Consider the following 25,421-nt stretch of genomic DNA (forward strand, 5'->3'; position numbering starts at 1 on the left):
CTCACACGCATGCATATATAAACATGTGTGTAAATATTCATGCATGTGCGTATCAAGCCAGTATTTTTTTTACATATAAATCAGATGAAAAGGTTCTTACTTGGCACATATTCGCACAACGCCACCATCGTCAGTTGACAAAATTGTCTTGGGCGTTGTAAGTGTGACTTCAAATCTTGGGAGCACATAGTCCTCCACAGTGAAAAAGGCGAAAGCTATTCCGCCGTTATTCATCTCTGCTTGAATTGTATAGGTTCCCTGAAAAGTTCATGAAACAAATATGTTATGCCAGGTTCAGCACAAGGATGTCGTTTATGGAAAAGAGGGTCATTTCACTTTGGAGATGAAACGAACGATATGACGTCATACCGTTCGTTATCTTTCTAAAGTGAACTTGGGGATTTGACTTCATTTAACCTAAACTAAGGTTTTATTGCTGCTAGTTTAAATGGTCCTTTTTTTATTTCAATGCATTAATATTTCAGGTTTTATTTTTCACTTACAAAAATATAATCCAATGTATTCTAATTAAAAGGAACTAAGCAACGTAGACGTGGAGAAGCCATCAACATATTAATATATAGTAACTAACCCTTACTTTGTTGTATGAAATCCCTTAGTATGACGAGGAAATCTAATGCCGTACAATACCATATCTTTAACACACACACACACACACACACAATATACCTACATACGCGCCTGTGCGCATGCATCCATTGCTCAATTTCATTAATCATTTGTTCCATTAGCTAACCATATGTGCTAGTTACGCTGATCTTATGAGGGTAGCACCTAGCCACTGATTGCGACAAAGTGTTACCAATTGTTTACTAACAAGCGATCACTTGATATCTGTGCTAAGATGCCTGATATCACTAGCGACCTAATTATACCTGTTGCAGCACCTCGATGCTAAGAATATCGCAATCTTCCCGTTAGGCGGTCTAGCTGAATTGTGGCGAAATAGTAGCGAGCAACCTATAATAACGGGTTTTATTTTAACCTCGAATATATCACTACAACCCTTACGGAGTCGCTCAGACGCACTCGTAGACACGTATATACGTGCTTGCTGGTGTAATAGTAATGACTTGGCTTGCTAAGCTATCTTGAGTTTAGCATGCAATGCATCACAGTACCCCACCCTCTTGGGCAAGAAGTTGGGAGAGTGCAAGGCCACAGCTTAACCCATAGATCGGTCCATTCTCAACCTGAGTTATCATCCTTGAGGGTAATAGCTGTTGGTCACTAACTCAGCACATGATCCAAGACCGTGGTACACTTTATTGTGCACTCACGCACGCACACACACACACACACACTTTTGTCGGATGGACGGCGAGGATTAGAGTTCGAAAGAAAAAGGGAAATATTCGTGGACCTCAACGCAAAGGAAGTACCTATTGTATTTACAGGGAAGGGGATGACTCGTGGTGCCGTGGGAAAGTGAGAAAAAAGGAGAAGGGGAGGGATTACTGAGGGAAATGGAAGGAAATGGGGAGGACTTGGCCCAAGAGTCCAGACGTCTTTTAAACAAACGAGGGACCGACGATTCTGGTGATGGGATTAACAAAATTGTAAATATTAGAAATATAGATAAGAGCAGCACCATGGAAGGTGAGGATAATAATTTCCAGGGATTTAATGAGAGTGGGGGCGATACCAACCTCCCCCGATTGACAAGACTAGAGAAGAAACTTGATAAAATGATCAAACATTGGGAAGATAGGTTCGGTAACGTAACCAACAGTGCGCAGAGTTGAAAGATTGGAAGAACTAGAGAAGGCAAACAAAAATTTAACTAATGAAATGGAAGAATTAAAAAGACAGTTAAAAGAAGTAAAATAGGAGAATGAAGAACTAAAAAGGAACAATGAAGACAATAAAGAGGCCATAGCAAAAGAAGCACAGGGTTGGAGAAAAAAACAGGAAAACAGTAAAGTTGCATTTACTGACATAATTAAACCGCAAATGAAAGAACAAACTGAAGACTCGGTTATCAAAGTGATGAGAAAGAAGGAGAACATAGTAAGAGACTTAGCAGATAAAAAGAAATGTATAATTATATTAGGAATGGAAGAGAAACATAACCTAGATAGAACTTCAAGAATCAGTGAGGAAAAAGAAAAAGTAAGCAGTTTACTAGAATCAGTTCAGAAAGATGAATCTGAAATAATGAAACAAATCGAAGAGATGTTTAGGCTCGGAAAATATAGTACAGATAAGACCAGACCAATTAAGATTAAATTCAGATCACAAACAACAGCAGAGAATATCTTAGCAAAAACAGGGAAGCTAGCAGCAAGTGAACAATATAAAAAGGTATGGATAGAAAGAGAAATGAATAAAGAGGAAAGAGAGGAAAAAAATACAAAGGAAAGAAGCTAAAAAAAAAAAAAAAACGAAACCAGAACGGAGTCAGAAAAAGAATAATTCTACCGGAGAGTAGTGAATATGAAATTGAGGAAATGGACCATAACAGAGAGAAACAGAAAAGAAACAGAGAATACAATGGAAATAACAAAGTTAAGAGTGTCCTACACAAATATAGATGGATTAATAACAGGACTGGATGAAATGAACGAGTATCTGAAGGAAAAAGAACCAGACATAATGGGAATTGTAGAGACAAAATTAAAAAGTCCACTACCACCCAACAGCATAGGACACAATGCATATAATTATTGGATTAGAAACAGAGAGATAAAACAAGGGGGTGGAGTTATGTTCCTGACTAAGAAGGATATAAACGTGAAGTGTGTCACATGTGGAAAGAATAGGGTAGAGATGATTATGATAGAAGTAGAAGACAGAGATAAGAAGAGCAGAAAGTTTGTAATAAACTACGTGCCCCCAAAAACAGCCTCGTGGGAAGAGAGTGAACATAAAAGTATGTTAGAAGACACAAGAATAACAATAAACAAGATAATGGAAGATGGAGGAAGAATAGTTATGATGGGCGACTTTAATTGCAAAGAAATCTGCTGGGAAGAGATGACCGTAAAGGGTGGAGAAGACTCATGGGGAAATGTTCTACTTGAGATGATTATTAACCACACAATGACAATGGATTCAAGAGAACACTAGGTATAGAAATGAAGAAGAACCATCGAGACTAGACCTAATAATCACATCAGAACCTGAAATAGTGGAAAAGACAGAATACCTGGCATCAATAAGTAAAAGTGACCACATATTGATAGAACTAGAACTAAATGAGAAAAAATACATGAAAAGAAATTAACAATATAGAAAAGGAAGATTGATGTATAAAAAAACAAATTTTGATCAAATAAGAGAATTCTTTCAAAATGAAAATTGGGAAAGAATACACAAAGAAGATACAACAGTAGAAGAAAAATGGAATATTTGGACAAAAATTTATAAAAAAAAAAAAAAAGGGATTGGAAAAGTATGTCCCAAGACAAAAACAAGAAAAAGAATATGTAAAGTGATGGTACAACAAAAGTTGTAGAGTGTTAAAAGACAAAAGCTTGGACCAAATCGAAGAAAGACAAAAGGCCTGAAAAATGGAAAATATATATTTGTTATAGAAATGAATATGTACAAGCGTGCAGAGAGGAAAAGAGAAAATATGAAAAAGATGTCATAGAAAAATGTAAAGATCAACCAAAACTATTTTATAGATTTGTAGACAACAAACTGAAAAGCAAACAAGACTTGGAGAAATTAAGATAAGGAGGAGTTGAATACACAGAGGAAACAGACATGGCGGAAATTATGAATAAGTATTTTAAATCAGTGTTTACAAGGGAGAATATACAACCGGAAGAGATCAAATGGAAAGAGAAAGTCCCCCCTATGAAAGAAATAGAAGTAACAAAGAATGAAATAATGAAACGCTTGAGTAATCTTGATGTTAGAAAATCGCATGGACCAGATGAAATAACAAACTGGATTTTGAAAGAATGCAGGAATGAACTGGCACACAAAATACATAGCATAATAAACAGTTCCTTGAAAGAAGGAAAAGTTCCAGAAGATTGGAAAAAAGCAAATATAGTACCTATATATAAAGGAGGTAATAAAGAAGACCCTACCAACTATAGACCAGTCTCTCTAACAAGTACAATAGCAAAAATTTGTGAAAGAATTATCAAAAGGAAATGGGTAAAATATTTAGAAAAAAAAAAAACAGCGTGCTAAATCCAAGGCAATTTGGATTCAGACAAGGACGATCATGCGTCACTAATTTGATATGTTTCTATTCAAGGCTAATAGATATAATACAAGAAAAAGATGGATGGGCTGATTGTGCATTTCTAGACCTAAAAAAAGCTTTTGACAAAGTACCACATAAGAAGTTGCTTAAGAAATTAGAAACTGAAGGAGGAATACAGGGCAAACTGCTTAAATGGATGGAAGACTTTTTGCAAGAAAGAAAAATGAGAGTAGTGATAAGAGACAAACACTCAAAATGGCATGACGTAATAAGCGGTGTTCCACAAGGAACCGTTCTGGCCCCAATAATGTTTGCTATATATATTAATGATATGGATGAAGAAATTGAAAGTTATATGAGCTTCTTTGCAGATGATGCAAAACTATTAAAAAAGTGAACACGGAAAAAGATTGTGAGTCACTACAGAGTGATCTAAATAAAGTATGGGAATGGAGTAGGAAGTGGGAGATGGAGTTCAACACTAAAATGTGTAGTATATTGGAATTTGGAAAAAGCAAAAACAGAATAACAGGATCATATAAATTGGGAGAAGAAGGAATAAAAAAGTAGAAAATGAAAAGGACCTGGGAGTCATTGTTATGAATAATATGTCACCTGAGAAACATATAAATAAGATTTTTGGAGAAACTCATAATTTAATAAGAACAATCAAAGTGGCATTTACATACCTGGATGAAGAAATGGTGAATAAAATTCTAATCACTCTGATAAGACCAAGATTGGAATATACAGCAGCGATGTGGTCACCAAATACAAAAAAAAAAATGTATAAAAAAAATTGAAAGAATACAAAGAGCAATTACAAAATTGGCACCAACACTCTCAAAACTATCATATGAAGAGAGACTAGCAAAACTTGAACTACAGACACTAGAGCAAAGAAGAGAGAGAGGAGATTTGATAGCTATTTACAGAATCATGAAAGGCATAGAAATTATTGATAGAGAGAATCTAATAAAATGGGATGATAGAAATACAAGAGGGCACGGAAAGAAAATCAAGAAAGACAGCTATAGAAGAGATGTGGAAAAGAACAGCTTTCCTCACAAAGTAATAGACAATTGGAACAAGTTAGATGAGAAAGTGGTGTGTGCAAAAACAATACATGAATTTAAAAATAGTTTAGATAAAATGAGATATGAAGACGGGATACCACGAGCATAGCTCCCCTTCCCGTAAAATACAACTAGGTAAATACAACTAGGTAAATACACGAACGCACAAATGTCCAAGTACCAACACATGCACTAACTTACACGCGGATACCCGCATACACACAAGCACATAAAAGGTACTAGACAACTATTTGAAGTAGAAATGACAACTACAGTGTTTAGCAATTTGAAAACCTAATTTCTTACGTTACATAACAGAGGAAAAATTCCTCTGCATTCATACTAGAATTCCATCCCAACTATGATATAGTCGAGAAATATTCTACGAAAACTGTGCCAAATTTATGGCATAGATATAGTATAGACTCAAAATTAAATTCTACAGTGTCTGAAATCTTTACATTGATCTCCATTTTTCCAAAGACAATTACTTTCCTCGCCATTTTACAGATTTCTCTGCAATCCTCAGATTTTCCCAGTGTACCCTTTATAAGATCTAATTCACTGAAATCTGAGGACTAACAAAGATTTTGCATAACACTGAATAAAATCTTTGCCACACTTTGATATACGGAGGAACTTGCATATTCAAGCAGGTGGAAAAGAAAATTAGGGGTGTGCCGATTAATGGGCAGGAATCCGTTTTTCCTTTTTTATTTTTTCTATTTTTTTTTTTTTTAGAATAGGCACCGTTATCGGCAATAATTTGCCGATGACGATACAGTTTCTTACAAAAAAAAAAAAAAAAAAACATGCCGATTCAACCAAAAACTGCCGATTCTTGCCGATTAACCGGCACACTCTTTCAGAAAATTGCGCTATCGTGTAACTCACCTCATCAGCCTCTTCCACGAGTTGGAACTCAAGATGGACAAGTCCCATGGAATTGTCGACATTTAACCACTGACGAATGAGAATACCCTTAGGAGTTCTCACGTGTACGATGTTATACTGTGGAAGAAATCACACTGTTTGAAGGACATACAATTGGCAAAATAAGGATCGATGGTCGAAAAGTCATCAACTCCTTGATAATGTTCTTACCAATTAAAAAAAAAATCTATTCAGCTGAGGAATAGACTTAGCACAAAACGGAGAATCGATCATGTGAGACTCCGCTATGTTGTTAAGTCTAAATTCAGATTAATAAAAGCTGTCTGGGTTTAGTGAAAAAATATACAGTTGCTAACGTTAAATGGTTAAGAATCCTTATGTCATATGTTTTATATTAGGTCTATTTGTTTGTTATTATTTGTTTGTTTATTATTATTTACTATATATGTTTGTTTATCTAACTATACCCATACATTTATTTATTATTATTCATATTATAATTTATTGACTAATTTTTTTGTTAGATTTTTTCGCATCCGACCTAATTATGGACCAAAAGGTCTCCTGTCGGCATGCTCCTTCTTTGTAATCCTTTGAAGACCATACGTAAAGTACTACCTCGACTTCCCCAAGCAGCTGAGGAAGATTCGAAAGAATATCCCCCCCCCTCATCAATACACTGGCACATGGCAACTTTTGATCAAATATGAAATAATCTTATCCATCGACACGTACAAGTATTAATTAATATCATTTGTATAAAAAACTAGACTCTTTAATCTTTTAGTGAAATGCTCATTACATAATTTTTTCCTCTGAATACCTGTCCACCTCTTAAACTTAATTTTGTACAAGTTAACGGAGAAAAAAAATCCTGCATCTCTATTTACAATAGTGGGCTATTTACAAGGTCAAGTGTCAAAAAAAAGGCACGCAGACCTACGATCTCGTATTCAAAGAATTGCCATCAAATTCCACCCAAGACTCGCCTCAGATTTTACCCTAGTAAGGATTACAGCTTCCAGTTGAATACATGTTCGAGGCGATTTCGCGTTTTGCGGGCACTCGCGCCCATAAAAATCACTATCTGGCAATTATATTCATTTCAGTTAATTATCAATTATTTATACATGTATAGGTACCAGAAATCTTATTTTTGTTCTCCAGTATGATAAAGTTTCAATAAAACAGGTTTCAATATTTATTTTTTCCTCGAGTGATGCCAATTGGATACAGGTTTTCCAGTAGCGTTTCGAAATGGGACGTATTCCTTTCTAGTGTTAAAGTACATTTTCTCGGTGCGATCATAAGCCTACCACAGCCAATGGCGGGTTGACAAGTTTTGTTAAAATGATCAGTTTCGTACTTTGCAACTAAGCAAAACAGTCCCATTCAAAAACAAAGAATTAGTGCTCTTGACAAACGTTTGACGATCGTCACTGAGCCACGAACGATCATTCTTGAACAAGAGTCGCACCGAGCAAAACAACTTTATAAGCGACCATCTTGCTTGAGAAGTTCAAAACAAATAGAGCTATTTATTCTAGAGCTTTTATACTTACGTTTATGGTAGAAACACGCGCTAAAGGTCCATAAATCGTCAGTATTCTGAAACGAACAGTCTGTCCTGGTAGGTAGAGAGATTTGTCCGTTTGCAAAAATGTCCTGGTTGGCTCTCTTTTGAATACAAATTGATGTTCAGCAAAGACCTTCTTTCCACCAAGTCGACCCTCAAAGGTAACATTGACAGTCAAAAAACTGAATCCATGCAATTTCGGAACCTGCACGGTGTAGCATCCATTTCTTTGCCCTGTTGGCGAAAAGAAAAAATCATTTAAATATCAAGTCTTCTGGTTCGTAAAAATAAAAAAAACTTTGTTCAATTTTAAACCACTTTCAAACCGATGGGTCATTTCTGGTACATTCAATGATTTGTTCCCACATGTATCGAATTTTCATTCAGCTCAGTCCTCTGGTTGATTAATGTAGTAACAGGTACAAGATAGACTTATGATATTTCACATACTGGAATTGTTTCACTAGAATTGAAACAGTTGGACACCTCCTTTTTGCAAAAGGTTGGATTCGTTTGAATTCTCCAACGTATTGGAAATGTGAATTCTGCTTATGATATGAGACCGAATGAAATATCTCTAGTCAACTTTTTGGTTTTGTCAGATGTATTGCATTAAAGCAAATATAGAAAAACAGAATTTACACACTTTTTACATTTTCCATCGTTATAAGGTGTAGTACATATACCTTAATCGCATATGGCAATAACTATTGACAAATTATTCGAAGCAAGCTCATAGTTCGTGTACACCTAGGTCTCTTAATACAACACTCGCCCACCGCCACTTATGCTGACGTTTGAACCCAAGACATTAATAAACCCATGTCGGGAATTGGCCCAGGACATAAAACAGCACCAATTCCCGTGGTGGATTTATATCAGAGGCAGTGTCGCAAGAGGATGTACTGGTTATGCCAAATCCAAAGAAGGGATCTGGATTTATCATAATCATAATTCTTGTCCTGTTAAATGGACAATATTCAGCATGAATAAATAAATATCCTACCAGGGCTGATTGATTCATGAACACATTTTACTGAAAGTTTAGAGAGAAATGTTGTATCTATGGATTTTCTTTAAAGTATCACTCACCATCTGCTATTGACATTACAGTGGAGGTTATAACAGTGCTGTCAATTATGGGGAAACGATCGCCTAGACGGTCTATGGTGACCTTGAGGTATTCGTCTGCACGGCCTGTAGTTCCTACGTGGAATATGCAAACTTTTGACACCGATCCAGGATTCCAATTTCGAGGGGTCGTGATTAAGTAGCCTCTGTAAAGAAAAAAACAAAAGTCAAAAAGGTCTTCGTATTCGCCAAGTCAAGTAAAAACAAAAATGAAATTGAATGAAATAAAATAAAACAAAATAAAAAAGGAAATAATGAAATAAGTAGATAAGATAATAAAATAAAGTAAAATAAAAAATAAAAAATAAATAAACTACAGTTGACAGGTTCACGATTTTTTTTCTAACAACAAATCATGTTACATTTATGTATAATTTTCCATTTCAACGATGTGCTATTTAGTACATGGTTCCTTAATCTTGTAAAACGCCCCACGAGTCCATCTGTATCTTAATTTTTTTATGGTTTTCTCTTGTGATTCTGAGAACTGGGTGTCGGATAGCAGCATCTCCTCTGTACACATTTCTAAAGCTCAGAGAATTGATAACCAGCACCCACACTAAGGCACTGTTCACATTATTGGTTTGAACCCCGCAGGAACAGAGGCGGTTGTGTGTGATAGCTTCCCCTGACTTGTATTGTAGTTGAGCTATCGTGAACAGAGTCTAATACAACAGATCAATCCAAAGTGTCCTCTCAGAGAATTCTACGACCTTGAGGACGAGTGACGTAGTTATACGGATTTACCAATCAGTAAAACAACAGTTATCAGCTCTACTCTCTCTACTTTGCTATTCTCTCTTTACTCTCTTTACTCTTTACTCTATCCTTTTTTTGCTCTTTGCTATTCTCGCCAGAGCCCCCGTCGCATATTCAAAATTCTCGTCAAATGTGAACTTGACAAACTGGAAAACTTCTTCGCGGAGGTGGAGGAAGTATACAAGGAATAATGGAAGAATTTTACTGCCTTAACGTTTCGACCCTCAGGGTCTTGGTCAAGCTTTGTGATCAAGACCTTATGGGTCGAAACGTTAAGGCAGTAAAATTCTTCCATTATTCCTAGTATATTTCCTCCGCCTTCAGTTACATTTGTCATAGTTTAGATCAACATTTCCATAAGCCTACAATTCAACAACGTGTCTAATATTCCTATAGGTTTAACACTTAGTTCGTCATTCAGCTTCTCAAAATGTGACGCAAAAATTATTTGACACTTGGAGAAGGAAAAAAAAAAAAAAAAAAGATTATGACCTAAATCAATTCTACTGAATAAAACTCGAGTCCCGTATACGTGACGGAGGCTGCGGTCACCCCACGAGACTGCCAAGCCGCTACGTCGAAACAAATTTAGGATAATCAAATTACTCCACCACTATCCAAAGGGTAACTTGTCGAGGGGGTAGCGTTCCATTTTTGCTCACTTCATGAGATTCGTTGAATTCTCCCTAGACCTAGAACATTCCAATGTCGAAAGAGCCCTCAATGATCAAACATTACCCGACTAAATGTTTTTCCAAACATACTTCATACAATACTGTCAAAAGTGAGTAGCGTTGGACGATCCAATTGATATAGTGTAGACCTGCAACAATGTGCGCACACGCGCGTGCGCGCGTGTGGTGTGGCGTGTGTATGTGTGTGGTGTGCGTATATACGTGTGCGTGCGTGCGTGTATGCGCGTGCGTACGTGTGCATCCTTGTGGTGTGTCCGTGTGGTGTGCGTGTGTGTGGTGTGCGTGTGTGTGGTGTGCGTGTGTGTGGTGTGTGCGTGTGCGTGTGTGGTGTGCGTGTAGTGTGTGTGGTGTGTGGTGTGCGTGTGTGTTGGTGTGCGTGGTGTGCGTGTGTGTGGTGTGTGGTGTGTGGTGTGTGGTGCGTGGTGTGTGGTGCATGGTGTGTGGTGTATGGTGTGGTGTATGGTGTATGGTGTGGTGTATGGTGTATGGTGTGTGTGTGTGTGTGTGTGTGTGTGTGTGTGTGTGTGTGTGTGTGTGTGTGTGTGTGTGTGTGTGTGTGTGTGTGTGTATGTGTGTGTGTATGTGTGTGTGTTTGTGTGTGTGTGTGTGTGTGTGTGTGTGTGTGTGTGTGTGTGTGTGTGTGTGTGTGTGTGTGTGTGTGTGTGTGTGTGTGTGTGTGTGTGTGTGTGTGTGTATGTGTGTGTGTCCATGTGTGTGTGCCCATGTGTGTGTGTCCATGTGTGTGTGTTTGTGCGTGTGTGTGTGTGTGTGTGTGTGTGTGTGTGTGTGTTTGTGTGTGTGTGTGTGTGTGTGTGTGTGTGTGTGTGTGTGTGTGTGTGTGTGTGTGTGTGTGTGTGTGTGTGTGTGTGTGTGTGTGTGTGTGTGTGTGTGTGTGTGTGTGTGTGCGAGTGTGCGTGTGCAAGAGTCCATACCCACGTGTGCACGTGGCCAGGCGTGCTTTCGTGTGCGCGCGTATTTGTGCCTGCGTGCATGTGTGCGTGTGTGTATGTTTGTGCGCGTGTATGCGTGCGGCTGTACGTACATGCACGTACTCACATGCAAAAGATCAATGCCTGTAGAGTAGATACTATCAATACACTTTAACTTCCCCATTTTCTAATGCACATAGGGAATTTACACCAGGAATCGTTTAGGTGTGCCTAAAGACTATTCTTACATTACCGTGAGGCTAAGTGGATGGACGAATTAACTAAAAAAAGATGAAAAAAATAAAATAAAATGAAATAAAAATAACAAAATAAATAAAAACAGTTTCCAAGTTCCCTTTTCCGTGTGGGTATTTCCTGCCTCCCTCCAAACATTTTGTTTGTGTGTGTGTGTGTGTGTGTGTGTGTGTGTGTGTGTGTGTGTGTGTGTGTGTGTGTGTGTGTGTGTGTGTGTGTGTGTGTGTGTGTGTTTCACCATTACCTTGGATCACATATTGAACTCGTGATCGACAGTTATTAACCCCCCGGATGAGAGCTCAGAGCTCGTGCATGCACGTATGTGCGTGCATGCACACGCGCGTGCGTATGCGTGCATGGGGAACTTACACCAAAAACGTCTTAGTTGTGACCAAATTCTATTCTTCCCTCGCTGTAAGGTCAGTAGAAGGACGCACATTAACTGAAAAACCCAATACATTTTTCTTGTTATATTTTCCGTATGGGGTATTCCCCGCCTCCTTTTAAACGTGCAAGAGGGCGGAACTTAGTGACGTCACGTCGTCGCTGTCCGGAGAGCCAACCAAAGGTCGCAGATTGTGTGACCTCAAGTCGACTTTGTTATTTTCAGCAAATATTGCAAGATTTTTTTTCTATATACTTTACTGATTTATTGGGATTGTTTTACTGCTAAATTTCAAGGACTATATTTTTTTAAACATATAATTAAGATATCTGATATTTATATTTCTACAAGTCAGCAAAAGCCAATGATTTACATATTCCAAAATCGTGGAGCAAGGCAACCCCAATACCTTAATGTGATCTAGGAGAAATATAAACTTAGGGTTTGTGTTCTCACTTCCCTTTCGTAGTCGTTGAATCAAGATCTGTTCCTTTTTTTTAATATAAAAGTTACACCGTTCACTTCAATCTGTTCATCCTTTCCCTATCCCCTTTAGTTATCGTTAATCCCTAACTTTCTCCTTTTTGTGATCCATTTTGAATAGAGGATTTTTACCCTTCAACCACCACCACAACTGCCACCACGAAGACCATAATCGTAACTACCGAAATTACAAAAATCTAACCCAGTGCTAGGTAACACTGGTCTCCTATGTTAACTTTTGGCGTGTTGGAACGAAAGTTCACACCTTTGTAAAACAATCTTAAGGAGTACGTATATCTATATATCTTTTTCATATAGTATTACATTTTTCACATTTGTTCCTTTCATCTTAAATCTTTAAATCTTAGATAATTATACACTCTTGACCTAACAAATGTTAGATAAAACTAACACGCATATACACACGATGAACCTTGCACAAATTACATTACATTGCTGCTCGACTTATAACGTCGCGTCGTCTGTTTTTGCGCGGGTGTTTGCCTCATCTTGCAACCTCGACATCCTTCACCACAAATGTGAGACTCAAATTCACTTTCATGTTTGCGAACATTACAATCCCGTTGGCTTAACCTGCATCAAGGAGACTTTGGTCATTTTCTGTTTGTGTCATGTAATAATTATCACTGCAATTGAACATCCGAGATTCCATCTTTTTTTTTTTTTTTATGAAAAATATCCACCGTCACGCGAGAGCTGTAATAATGCGACGGATCTTCTTCCTGGGAAAACCTAAATGATTCAAGGACTCACGATGCCGTGAAGTGAGAACATCGATTTCTTTTCTGCAGAAGCGAGATCTATTCTTACTTTGACATCATCACAAGACGCATTACTCCCCATCCTTACTACCTATAATTACACAAATTGAACAAATGCACCCATTTCCTTTATCTATGACAAGTATGAAACAAACTTGATCAGGTTTTCATGTAAGCAAGTGTTCGGGCAAAGGGACACCGCGAGATGGTTTGTGGTCAATGGCTGGTTGTTATGGGTTGCTGTTTAATAACACTTCTGCCTTGGTCAATGGTAAGCTTCCCTGATCGCGTTGAAGATAGGCTATGGCATGGAGAATTCGTCACAACAAGGATGACAAGATCGTCTAATTTGTGGTTGCGCGGAAAATATAGATCAAGGGGACCTAGATAGAAAATGAAGATCCTAAGCCAGTAAACTATTAGGGTGGGTAAAGATGACGGCACACTAAGCACTTGTCGCTAGCATGCTACTTGCTTTCGCTACTTCGTTTGAGCCGAAACGACTTTGTTTTTTCGAATTTCTAAATGTCATGGAGCGAGAAGCTGAATGACAAACTAAGAAGTTAAACCTATACGAATGTTACACATTCTCGAGATGTTCTTACAGAAATCTAGAATATTTTACCCGAAGTAATTTTTACTCTAACAAAGTAACATGCTAGCCTAGCGTGATGCTACTTTAACAGTCACTGATGGGAGCTCGAAGAACGAAGGAGAGATTTCGAAAATTATCGTGCCCCACATATTTCTCTTACTTTCGTGACACCGCATTATTTCAACGATATATTTGGTATCTGAGTGAAAGGAATAGGTTATGCAATGATTCTCTTTCGCTTCCTGATAAGAAATTCAGTCTCGCAGATGTTCGTGGGCCGCTCAGTCCAGGTGACCGTGACAACCTTACCGGAGAAATGTTGCAAGAGTCATGCTAGCGTCATGCACTCATCTGCTGATCATCCCCTGACCGGGGAACAGAAATCATGCAATAACATTTTCCTCCTCTGCCTGGCCTGCCTGCATTCCTTACGTCAGCGAGTACGTACCCTCGCACTCCAGGATGTACAAGACCTACTCTAAACATGCATTTATATAAGCACCTACACGTGCGCACACGGACGAATGCACACATGCACGAGCGGACAAATGCACACACGCACGAGCGGACAAATGCACACACACACCAGTGTACAAGTGCGCACATACACGAGCAGACATGCACACACGCACGAGCGTACAAATGCACACACGCACGAACGTACAAATGCACACACACGCACGAACGTACAAATGCACACACACGCACGAACGTACAAATGCACACGCGCACAAACGGACAAATGCGCACACGCACGAGCGGACAAAGGCACACGCACACACACGAGCGTACAAATGCACACGCACGAACGTACAAATGCACACACATGAGCGTACAAATGCACACACACACGAGCGTACAAATGCACACACACACGAGCGTACAAATGCACACACGCACGAACATACAAATGCACACACGCACGAACATACAAATGCACACACGCACGAACGTACAAATGCACACACGCACGAACGTACAAATGCACACACGCACGAACGTACAAATGCACACACGCACGAATGTACAAATGCACACACGCACGAGACTTAAGTAAATCAAAGCACATGGCATTGGAGGAAAAACGTTGGAATAGATATGAGCATGGGTTAGTAACAAAACATTGGGTCACCATTAACGGTGTAAAATCCAAATAAGGTAGCGTTACTAGTGGAGCTCACCTGTGCTCTGTTTTGGGTCCATGTTGCCCATTATGTAAACGACTTTGACAGTGGGATTGATAGTGACATTAGCAAGTTTGTGAATGACACTAAAATAGGATGCCGTATTAGGCCAAGGGAAGACGCCGAAATATTCCAGGAAGATTTTTTTTTTTTTTTTTTTGGGGGCATGGGCGATGAAATGGCAAATGGGATTTAATGTTAAAATTGACCAGTGTTAAACGTATGGTTCCACAACGCAGCAAACAGGTATAGTTTAGATAACGTCATGTTAGAAAGCAACGTGAAAATGACTTGGGAGTGTTAGTGAGTCCGGACTTAAATCCAGGAAACAGTGCATCTGTGCCAGGAATAGGGTTAGCTTGGCATTAGGATTTATTACTAGGACAGTTACAAACAAAAATGCAGATGTAGTTATCAAACTATCTGTCGATAGTTAGAGCCATCCTTGACTATGCGATAGTTTTAGTCTCCGTCCTATAGAATCAGTACAGAGGGGAATGGTCAAAATTATAAAAGGGCTTAGAAATTTACCTTACGAAGAAGGCTTAAGCACCTTAACTTACACTCCCTGGAAAGACGCAGAGTGCGGGGTGATCTAATATTTATTCACTTTGGTCAAGGGCTTTAACAATGGTGATACAGGCAAGGTCATCATATTAAGGCAACAGGCCAGGACTCATAGTAATGGGTTTAAATTGGACAGGTTTAGGTTCAAGAGGGAAATGGGCCAGAACTGGTATATCAAAAGTGGTTAAAGAAAGGAACTATGGTAACTATGTAGTGAGCACTGACGCTACTGGTTATTTTAAGAGAAGACTAGATAACTATGGGTGGTGATGATTGGTGGTTATAGACACGGAACTGCCTAGTTTAGGCCTTTTGGTCTTTCAGTTTCTTTCCTTCTTATGTTCTTATGTGAAATGCACAAACGCACAAATGCATAAAGGGAAATGTATATACAGGATAGAGTACCAAGAGATCAAATTGGTCTCCAGCCTTGCAACTAAAACTTATAAAGAATTAAAACACTTGACCAATCATTGAAAGAAACAGTGTTCAAATCATTAAAGGGAGTAGATGAAATTAAAAAACCTAATTCACAAGGTAATGGTAACATTGAAAAAAACTAATTGTTGAGAAATGCCTTTGTTTACAGATGTAAAAACACCTAAAATATTTGCACAAGTACATAAAAAATCTAAGTGACGATTGTAAATTGCTAAGAAAGAACGGGGATATATGAAACAAAAGCCAGAGGTACAAAAAGCATATATAAATGGCGTTTACCGACAATGGTAAGAAAAAACCATCATTAAGCTGCATGGAAGATGAAGGGATTATATATGCGAACGAGGAAAAAGACCCAAGTACAATTCATAGAAAATGTGTCACCGAAAATATATACGAGTATGTTAGGAGAAACATGCCAATTGCTAATAAACACAAAGGCATTCCATTACATGAAAGAAAAACTAGACCCCCCCCCCTCCCCGCCCATAAAAAGTGATAACGGGGTTTCCAGTCTTCCAGACAAAAGTAGGATGAAGTAAACTGCTGGGAATAATCCAACAGTAATATACTCCCAAAGCACTAATACTTGATACTCACAAATATAGGATAGGATATTGTTAGTGGTACATAGTCGACCTAAATATTCTCAATACTATAGTTTTTCCCAACATTAATCATCGTTATCTAAAGGATGATGTATACAGCAGGGGTGAAGCAGGCTATGGCCCGCGGACCACCAAAGGATTTAATAGGGCCCGCCCGCCAAGATCAAGTCCAATACTCGTGTTACTATGAAATATCAGAGGGAATGTGAGTGTGTGCGTGTGTGTAGGTATACATGTATGTATATTATTTACTCGCTTCTCTCAATCTACATTCTACCTCCACCTTCACTCCACCTTTTCCTGGCATATTTGCACCCAAGTATCTAACACTATCTACTTCCTCCAGTCACTCACCCTTAATGCTCACTTCCAGTCTACTGCCACTTTCACCCATTTTACATCTCATCACCTTACTTTTACCCACATTTATCTTTAGTTTTCTTCTATCACATACTCTCCCAAACTCTGTCACCAACTTCCTCAATCCCTCCTCCGATCCTGCCACAAGCGCAGTGTCGTCCGTAAACAACAGCTGGCTCACCTCCCACTTTTCTCCATTTTCTTTAACCATCTCCAATCCCTGACCCACTACCCTTGCATTTACCTCTCGCATTACCCCATCCATGTATAAGTTGAACAGCCAGGGCGACATAACGCATCCTTGACGAAGTCCCACCTTTACCTCGAACCACTCACTCTCTCCATTTCTAATCCTGACACAAGCCCTACTACTCTCATAAAAACTCTTGACAGCTCCTAGAAGCTTTCCTTTTATTCCATATATCTACATAACCTCCCACAAAGCCGTTCTGTCTACCCTATCGTAAGCCTTTTCCAGATCCATAAAAGCCCAAAAAACATCCTTCCCCTTTCCTATAGCTTTCTCACATATTTGTCTTACCACAAAGATCTGATCCACACAACCTCTACCCGTCCTAAATCCACAACTGTTCCTCACCAATTACTCCCTCTGTTCTTCTCCTAATTCTCTCAATCAAGATCCTCCCATAAGCCTTCCCAACTACACTTAACAAGCTAATCCCTCTGAAACTACTACATTCACACTTGTCCCCTTTTCCCTTGTAAAGTGGAACTATACAGGCACTCCTCCAGTCCTCCGGCACTCTACCCTCTCTCCAGCAAACATTAAATAGCCTCACCAACCAGTCCACCATCACTGTACCTCTTTTTTTTAGACATTCTGCATGGCATCCTTCCAGACCAGGTGCCTTACCTGTTTTCATCATCTTAACAACTGCCTTCACTTCATCCTTCCTTATTTCTCCTCCATTTTCCTCACTCATCACGGTCATTTTCTTAGAATTTCCCACTGCAGCTATCTTTCCCTCCCTATCCTCCTTCACATTTAGCAACTCCCTAAAATATTCTGCCCATCGTCTCCTTACTGCCTTCTCTTCCATTATCATCTCTCCATCTGCACCTTTTACCTTTTCTTCTCTACTTGATTCGCCTCCTCTTCCTCTCTTAATTTCTTTCCAAAACATCTTTGCATTACTTTCAAAATTTTCTGTCATACTCTTACCCCACTTCACATCTGCTCTCCTCTTTGCCTCCTTTACCTTTTGCTTTACTTCTCTTTTCTCTTCTTTGTACCTCTCATATGACTCCCTCGTCCTATTTTGTAACCAATCTGTAAAAGCTCGCTTCTTCTCTTCTACAACATTCCTTGTTTCCTCATTCCAGTGTAATGAGGAATAGACCTTTGGGAATGTATGCTAAGAGGAGACTGTATGAAAGAGTGATTGTGCCAACAGCACTGTATGGGGCAGAAACATGGAACATAAGAGAGGAAGAGAGAAGGAGTTTGAATGCATTTGAGATGAGGTGTCTGAGAAGTATGATGGGGGTTACTAGGCTAGAAAGAGTGAGAAATGAGGTGGTGAGGAGGAGAACGGGGGTGGAAAGGGAGTTTGGAGATAGGGTTGATGAAAGAGTATTGGGATGGTTTGGACACATGGAAAGGATGAGTGAAGAAAGACTAGTAAAAGAGGTATGGAAGGCAGATGCGGAGGAAGTGAACATGAGGGGACGTCCTAGGATGAGGTGGATGGATGGGGTGAAGGGGGCTTTAGGGAAGAGGGGAATGTCTGTTGAGGAAGGACGGGAGATGACAGAAGACAGGGGTGAATGGAGAATGGTTGTATATGGATGATGTTGTGATGCATGAGGTGGAATGGGCGGTGAGATGCGGGGTGAGGTAGTATGTGTGAGCAAAATTTGACGCAGCCCGAAGGAATTTCTCCCCGTCTTCTCCTTTTATGCATGGGGGAACGGAGAGAGGGGGTTGCCGATTTAATGAAGTGGCCTTGCTGTGGATGTGCTGTGTCTTACGACACTGCTTCTGACCCAGGGCAGTGGACAGGGTGCAGGGATGACCCGTCATCCGGGAGGTGCTAAGATAAGAGGGAGGGTGGAGGGGTGTGGAGTGTATTCAGGGATGGAATGGGTGGGAATGATTTCATGCCTCTCCTTTTTTGGCTACCCCCCTTGTAAGGGGGAAAAAGCCTTGGTATATGTATGTATATCATATATATATATATATATATATATATATATATATATATATGTATATGTATAAATATATATATATATATATATGTATGTATATATGTATGTATATATATATATATATATATATATATATATATATATATATATATATATAAAGTTACTGTTTTTTTTTCTTCAAATAAACAAGTTTCATGAAGTTTCTACTTTATGACATTTATAAAAATCTATTCTTTAAAAATATATGTATATTATAGCAATTCTGAATATGAACCATTTACTTAACATACCATACTGCCCTTGCACCGAAAAGTTTCCACATCCTTGTTATACAACTAAGAGTGGAGATCTTTGCTTCTTAAGAAAGGTACATATATTCTGGCTGCTGTCGGTCGATTTTTTAAGTTGCAGGAAACAGTCTGTGCAGCGAAAATGTTAAGATGAAAAGAATTTCATCTCGATAGTTTGTTCAAATGTTGAAGGTACACAAGGAGTCTACATCAAGAGGCGCTGAATAGCTGCGGCCGAAGCACTCGCCTTATCTATATGCGCCTGGTCTATTGAAGAAGGTAAACTACTGGGAATCCGAGTGGAGTGCGGGATTCGAACCTACAACTAACGAAGAGACCAACGTGCTTCCCATTACGCCACCAATGGCATACGTGATGCGAGTCTGTTTATAAAGTTATCGACTTTGTAAGTAGACGAATTGATATCCTCGGTAAAGTTTTAGTTTGGACACCTATGCGATATAACAATAGAAAATCACCAATTTTGTAAATTATAATAAATCAACATAATGCGATTTTCTTTTGCGGAAATCAATAACAAAAAAGTTGCTAAAACCTATTTTCTAACGAACGAAATCACGGCGGTTGAATGATACGCCATGTTTATTTTGATAGGTGCCGAGGTCGAAGAAATGAAAGGACGATAAATTAGTCTATTCTAACCTAACCAATGTTTAGTAATTCGGTACCTCAAGTTCTAAAGATCATCCGGGGCGTCTTCGTCGTTACGGATGCTGACGGCCTGATTATCATTGTACTTCGGGTAATCAACAGACGACGGCAGAATTCCGTGTTCTCTCATAAACTCAAAAGTCTTTGTGATAGCGCTTATTAACGTCACTTGGGAGTTGGAGAACACCCGGTCCACAACGTGAGAGCCGTCGTCTGATAGTGACTGGACTGGCATGGTGTCCGTACCGTATCCTAGCGGCTTCGTTCGTTAGTAAATTTGCTTGTAGCAAGTTTTTTTTTTTCGCCAAGAAAATTGCATATTACGTTCATGTATTATAATTTACAAAATCAATATCTAATTTTCTAATGCTCTATCGCGTAGGTGTGCACAAGTAAAATAATACCAATATTATTAATTAAAAAAAGTTAATAGAAACATTTCACGATGGATCGTCGCCGAAGAACGTCAAGTTGTTAAAGTTAAATCAATACAAGTGTTCGACTGTAAGTAATGTATAATATAAGCTGTGACTTAAAAAACTGTCTTTGAGAAAATATTTGTATGAAATAGCTTACAATGAGGCCAGTTCACTTGAAAAGCGCTCAAGAAAGACCAAGACATTATCAATAGATTCAACACATTACAATAAAAACAAATTCAGAGTTGGAATAAAAGTCAAATATAAAAGGCCAATTTTTATTTTCGCTAACGCTTTGACGGTCAGTTTGTTCAAGTACAGTAACTTCTGTCAACGTAAAACTATCTAATTTTCTATGTATTTTCTGTAGACCAGAGTTTCACATGTATCAATTACTCGCCGTGCGCCGTCCACGACACGACGTCGTGCTCTCAAATAGCCATGGACGCTTTCACACGTCACGACCATGTATGAAAGCGTCCATAGAGACGTATGGTTGTTTGAGAGCACGACGTCGTGTCGTAGACTTCGAACAATTTAGACGTGTGAAACGAACCTTGCATATGCTTTTTCATATCTGAAATAGATATCTATTTCTTTTCATGTAACAAATCCTCATCAGCAACAAAAGCATAAGAAATAAAACACTTGTTAAACTAAAAGAGCCAAACTCAGGTCAATACTTAACGAAAATAGACCAAAAAATATATGCTACTATTTGGTCCAATAAATAGAACATTATATAGAGAGTTAGGGATATTAGTTGTACACACCTACGCGATATAGCATTAGAAAATTACATATTTTTTTAATCATAATACCTGAATGTAATATGCGATTTAGTTAAATAGGTTGAATATACAAGCAAAATATACGCATTTGAAAAACAAGGATGTTAACATTCCATATACGAAACAACCGGTATGCAGTGCACGAAACCACTGATTGAGAATGTATAGTAATTCAGGAAACTAGTAAATTCTAAGAAAACTATTCGAATGTTTTGAGAACCTATTTGGATATTCCAAGTTAGAAAACTACTTGAATTTCATAATCCAGATAAAGGCTTGAAGGTGTTAATCTGAAAAAAGTTAACACTGAAAACGTTAACTTAAGAAAATAATTGAAGGAAAATTAAGGTGGTGACACTAGGCATTTCTCGCTAGTAAGCTTCTTGTTTTGCTATTTCGTTTGAGTAGAATAGATTTTAGCCACAATATTCTAGACTTCGATAGTGACATCTCAACAATGTGTCTCTAAAGCGGGCCATACACGATCAATTATATTGCGCAATATCATTGTCAATACTCTGAATTGAAAATTGAATTGACCGTGTATGGGCGTGTATATCGCCCATACACGGTCAATCTAATTGTCAATTCAGAGTATTGACAATGAAATTGCGCAATATAATTGATCGTGTATGTGCCGCTTAAGGTCACAACACTACCCATAGATCGGGTTATATACGAGCTCTGTTATATTGCTGTTATATTACGCAATTTCATTGCCAATACTCTGAATTGAAAATTGAATTGAACGTGTATGGGCGTGTATATCGCCCCAATGACGGTCAATCTAATTGTCAATTCAGAGTATTGACAATGAAATTGCGCAATATAATTGATCGTGTATGTGCCGCTTAAGGTCACAACACTACCCATAGATCGGGTTATATACGAGCTCTGTTATATTGCTGTTATATTGCGCAATTTCATTGCCAATACTCTGAATTGAAAATTGAATTGACCGTGTATGGGCGTGTATATCGCCCATACACGGTCAATCTAATTGTCAATTCAGAGTATTGACAATGAAATTGTGCAATATAATTTATCGTGTATGGCCCGCTTAACATTCGTAATCTAGGTTTAGCTTTTTAGTTCGTCATCTAACTTCTCACTATATGACGCAAGAGTAATTTGACATTTAGAATGTTGAAAACAAAAGATCCTAACCGAAGTCACTTCTACTCAAGTGAAGTAGCAAATGCAAGTAGCATGCTAGTGAGAATCTGCCCAATGTGCCGCCACCTTTATTTGACTTCGCTTGTGATTTTCAAAAACAGACGCAAGTAGTCTTCATAGGACCGACAAACCCTAAATGTTGATGGTTTTGGCCAAAAACATTTGCTACTTTTACACTTTTTGTAGTAAATTGTCATTTTTGTCATATAAACTAGTTAAATAACGAGAAATGCGTATATATATATATATATATATATATATATATATATATATACATATATATATATACATATATATATATACATATATATATATATATACATATATATATATATATATATATATATATATATATATATATATATATATATATATGACTTTTTTTCGGTTAGTCTTTATGTAGCTGAAACGAGGATATATAGTCGCACTATTCAGTACATTAGTGTATAGTTTTTAGCAAATGTTTCCGTAATTGACTTCCAAAAAAAATTACGTTGATGTATTATAATTTACAAGATTAATATTTAATTTTCTAATACTATATCACATAGGTGTGCACTTCCAAAAATTACCGAGATTAATACATAACCTGTGATTTCTAGATTTACACATTTTCCTGTTGAGGAAAACCACAATTTATGTAATGTGTCACTTATTTTTTGTCTCGACACTGAAGCTTAATTTCCAAAATCACAACTGCACTAACTTGTTACAATTTACTGATGTCGTATCCTTTTTTTCATGTGGATAAAAACTGGTTTATACGATCAGATGCTATTCTGCATACCATAAACCTATTTGGATATACGTACTTATCCAAACTATACAAAACGTTGGGTCTTTTCCATTTTACGGCATGCGGAAGTTTAAGGTATGTTTTGGTCAGGTCAGGTTAGGTCATGCTAGGTCATGTTATGTTATGTTGTTACGTTGTTATGTTATGTTATGTTATGTTATGTTGTTATGTTATGTTATTATGTTATGTTGTTATGTTATGTTATTATGTTATGTTGTTATGCTTTATGTGTTATGCTTTATGCGTTATGTGTTACGTGTTACGTGTTATGTGTTATGCGTTGTTATGTGTTGTGTGTTGTGTTGTGTTGTTAGGTTATGTTTCAGATTAATATTAATTTCTTACCTCTCTTAAGTTGTTGAAATCAACTGCATGCCATGCCGTAAAATGGAAAAGATCCAAAACGTCATATTATTCCGACTCTAACACGTACAACGACAAATATTCATTTGTTCTTCAACGAGACTTACCCTTGCACGATGGTGGCCGAAGCAGCCACCAACAGAATCCAAAGATGCATAACTGAAACCACGCTCTATTGCATGTGCTCCTTCCTCCGCTTCCTGCCACCGACTGAATGTACAGACCCCGCTGCAAGGTACATAATCAACGCGTCCACAGGTGAGGACCAGGAAATCCCTAGACCCGTGCGGAAATGCACCTAAATTGTGGTTAAAATTCCCTAGTTTGAATAAATGGTTAAATGTAGGGAGAAAATTAATGTTGCTTTATTATGTGATCATCTGATAGAAACTTTTTTTTTCTGACTACGAATATGCAACTTATGTGAGAGGATATCCAAGTAAATCTTATCATTACGTATCTTGCCATGAATATCAAAAGGATAAGATAAAAGAGTAATACATCCCCTAAAACAGTGGTTCTTAACCTTTTTTGGCAGCGACCCAAAATTTTGCGCAAATCAAGCATCACGACCCAAGCCTACATAGATATTGTCGGTTTTGCATTGAAATTTCAAAACACTTCAAATAAATTTTCTGCTTTGGAGTTTTTATTTAATCATGGTCTGCTTAGAATCTTAAAACTAGGCATCATGTATTTTAATTATTACAGTATATAATTATAATATATTTGTAGTGGGAAAATAATTATTTTCTGCAAACCCTTAGCGACCCAATAAAATGGCTTGGCGACCCAAATTTGGGTCGCGACCCAGGGGTTAAGAACCACTGCCCTAAAATAACATCGTTTACACCACAGAGATACTAATTCCCCAAATTTCCCCTAAATGCAGCAAAAATCCCATGTCTGGGGGACAACTTCCCCAGAATCCAAAGCTCCACCTACACCTCACGATGATTTCGATGCCGCAATGCTAAGTCACGACAGATATCATCTTCGAAAATGTATACCAATGTGAAGAGAAACAATCGAATGCCCATGCCATGTGAGGAAGTATACATGTACACACACACTACCAGATCTTTCTTGACTGTGGACTATGGACCATCAAGAACAGATCCTCGTCTTCTGCGGGATTGGTTTTTGTGTGAGGGAAAGAGGCGTGTGTAGGAAAATGAAATGATAGTTGTGTATTAAAGTTTTTTTTTTACCACTGAGCACTTTAAGGGATGTTTATTAGAACCTGTATCGTGGCTCAGGAGGGATGGGCAGGAAAATTGGACATCAAGGCTTGTAGTTATATCAACCAAAAGCGGATCATCAAGACTTGGATCTTAAATATATATATATATATATATATATATATATATATACATTATATATGTATATGTATATATGTATATATGTATATATATATATATATATATATATATACATATGTGTGTGTGTGTGTGTGTGTGTGTGTGTGTGAATTTAGGGAGCTGGTTTTCATCAAGACATTTTCTATTGAATATCACAGCATACTCAGCGTTCGTGATCTTTTTCTTAACACTTTCAATTCTTCTAATTATTCTCTTCTTAGAACTTGGTAAATGATAAATAATATTTCCGATGGAGTCCATTGTGGAAATGAAAACTAGAACTAGAACACAAATATTACCTAATATTTTAGAAATATAACACCAAAAGTACAATTTTTTACGTGTCGACGAAATGTCACGTTCGACGAAACGTCGTGTCGACGAATTGTCCCATTCGACCAATTGTCTTTCGACCAATTGTCGTGCACCCATTTGCTCAGGCCTAAATGTGCCATCTTGAAAACCACGTCCTCAACAC

The 25,421-nt window shown here is 38.0% G+C and overlaps 1 protein-coding gene across 3 annotated transcripts in view; it reads right to left on the minus strand.

The window, feature by feature from the left end:
* The window catches only part of LOC143039882 (alpha-1-inhibitor 3-like), a 58,187-nt gene extending 34,366 nt beyond the window's left edge, over window positions 1-23,821 (minus strand). For all 3 annotated transcript variants that reach the window (XM_076210210.1, XM_076210202.1, XM_076210219.1), the window contains exons 1-5: window positions 23,690-23,821; window positions 8,825-9,009; window positions 7,719-7,966; window positions 6,157-6,273; window positions 101-258 (exon numbers count right to left, since the gene is read on the minus strand). In XM_076210210.1, the coding sequence (XP_076066325.1) occupies window positions 101-258; window positions 6,157-6,273; window positions 7,719-7,966; window positions 8,825-9,009; window positions 23,690-23,739 (758 nt within the window). In that variant the 5' untranslated portion in view covers window positions 23,740-23,821. The remainder of the gene's footprint in view (window positions 1-100; window positions 259-6,156; window positions 6,274-7,718; window positions 7,967-8,824; window positions 9,010-23,689) is intronic.
* Window positions 23,822-25,421: the final 1,600 nt, after the last annotated feature.

This window comes from Oratosquilla oratoria, chromosome 2, assembly GCF_046742065.1.
Source record: "Oratosquilla oratoria isolate Oo_2021 chromosome 2, ASM4674206v1, whole genome shotgun sequence".
In the NCBI taxonomy this organism is placed as follows: domain Eukaryota; kingdom Metazoa; phylum Arthropoda; class Malacostraca; order Stomatopoda; family Squillidae; genus Oratosquilla; species Oratosquilla oratoria.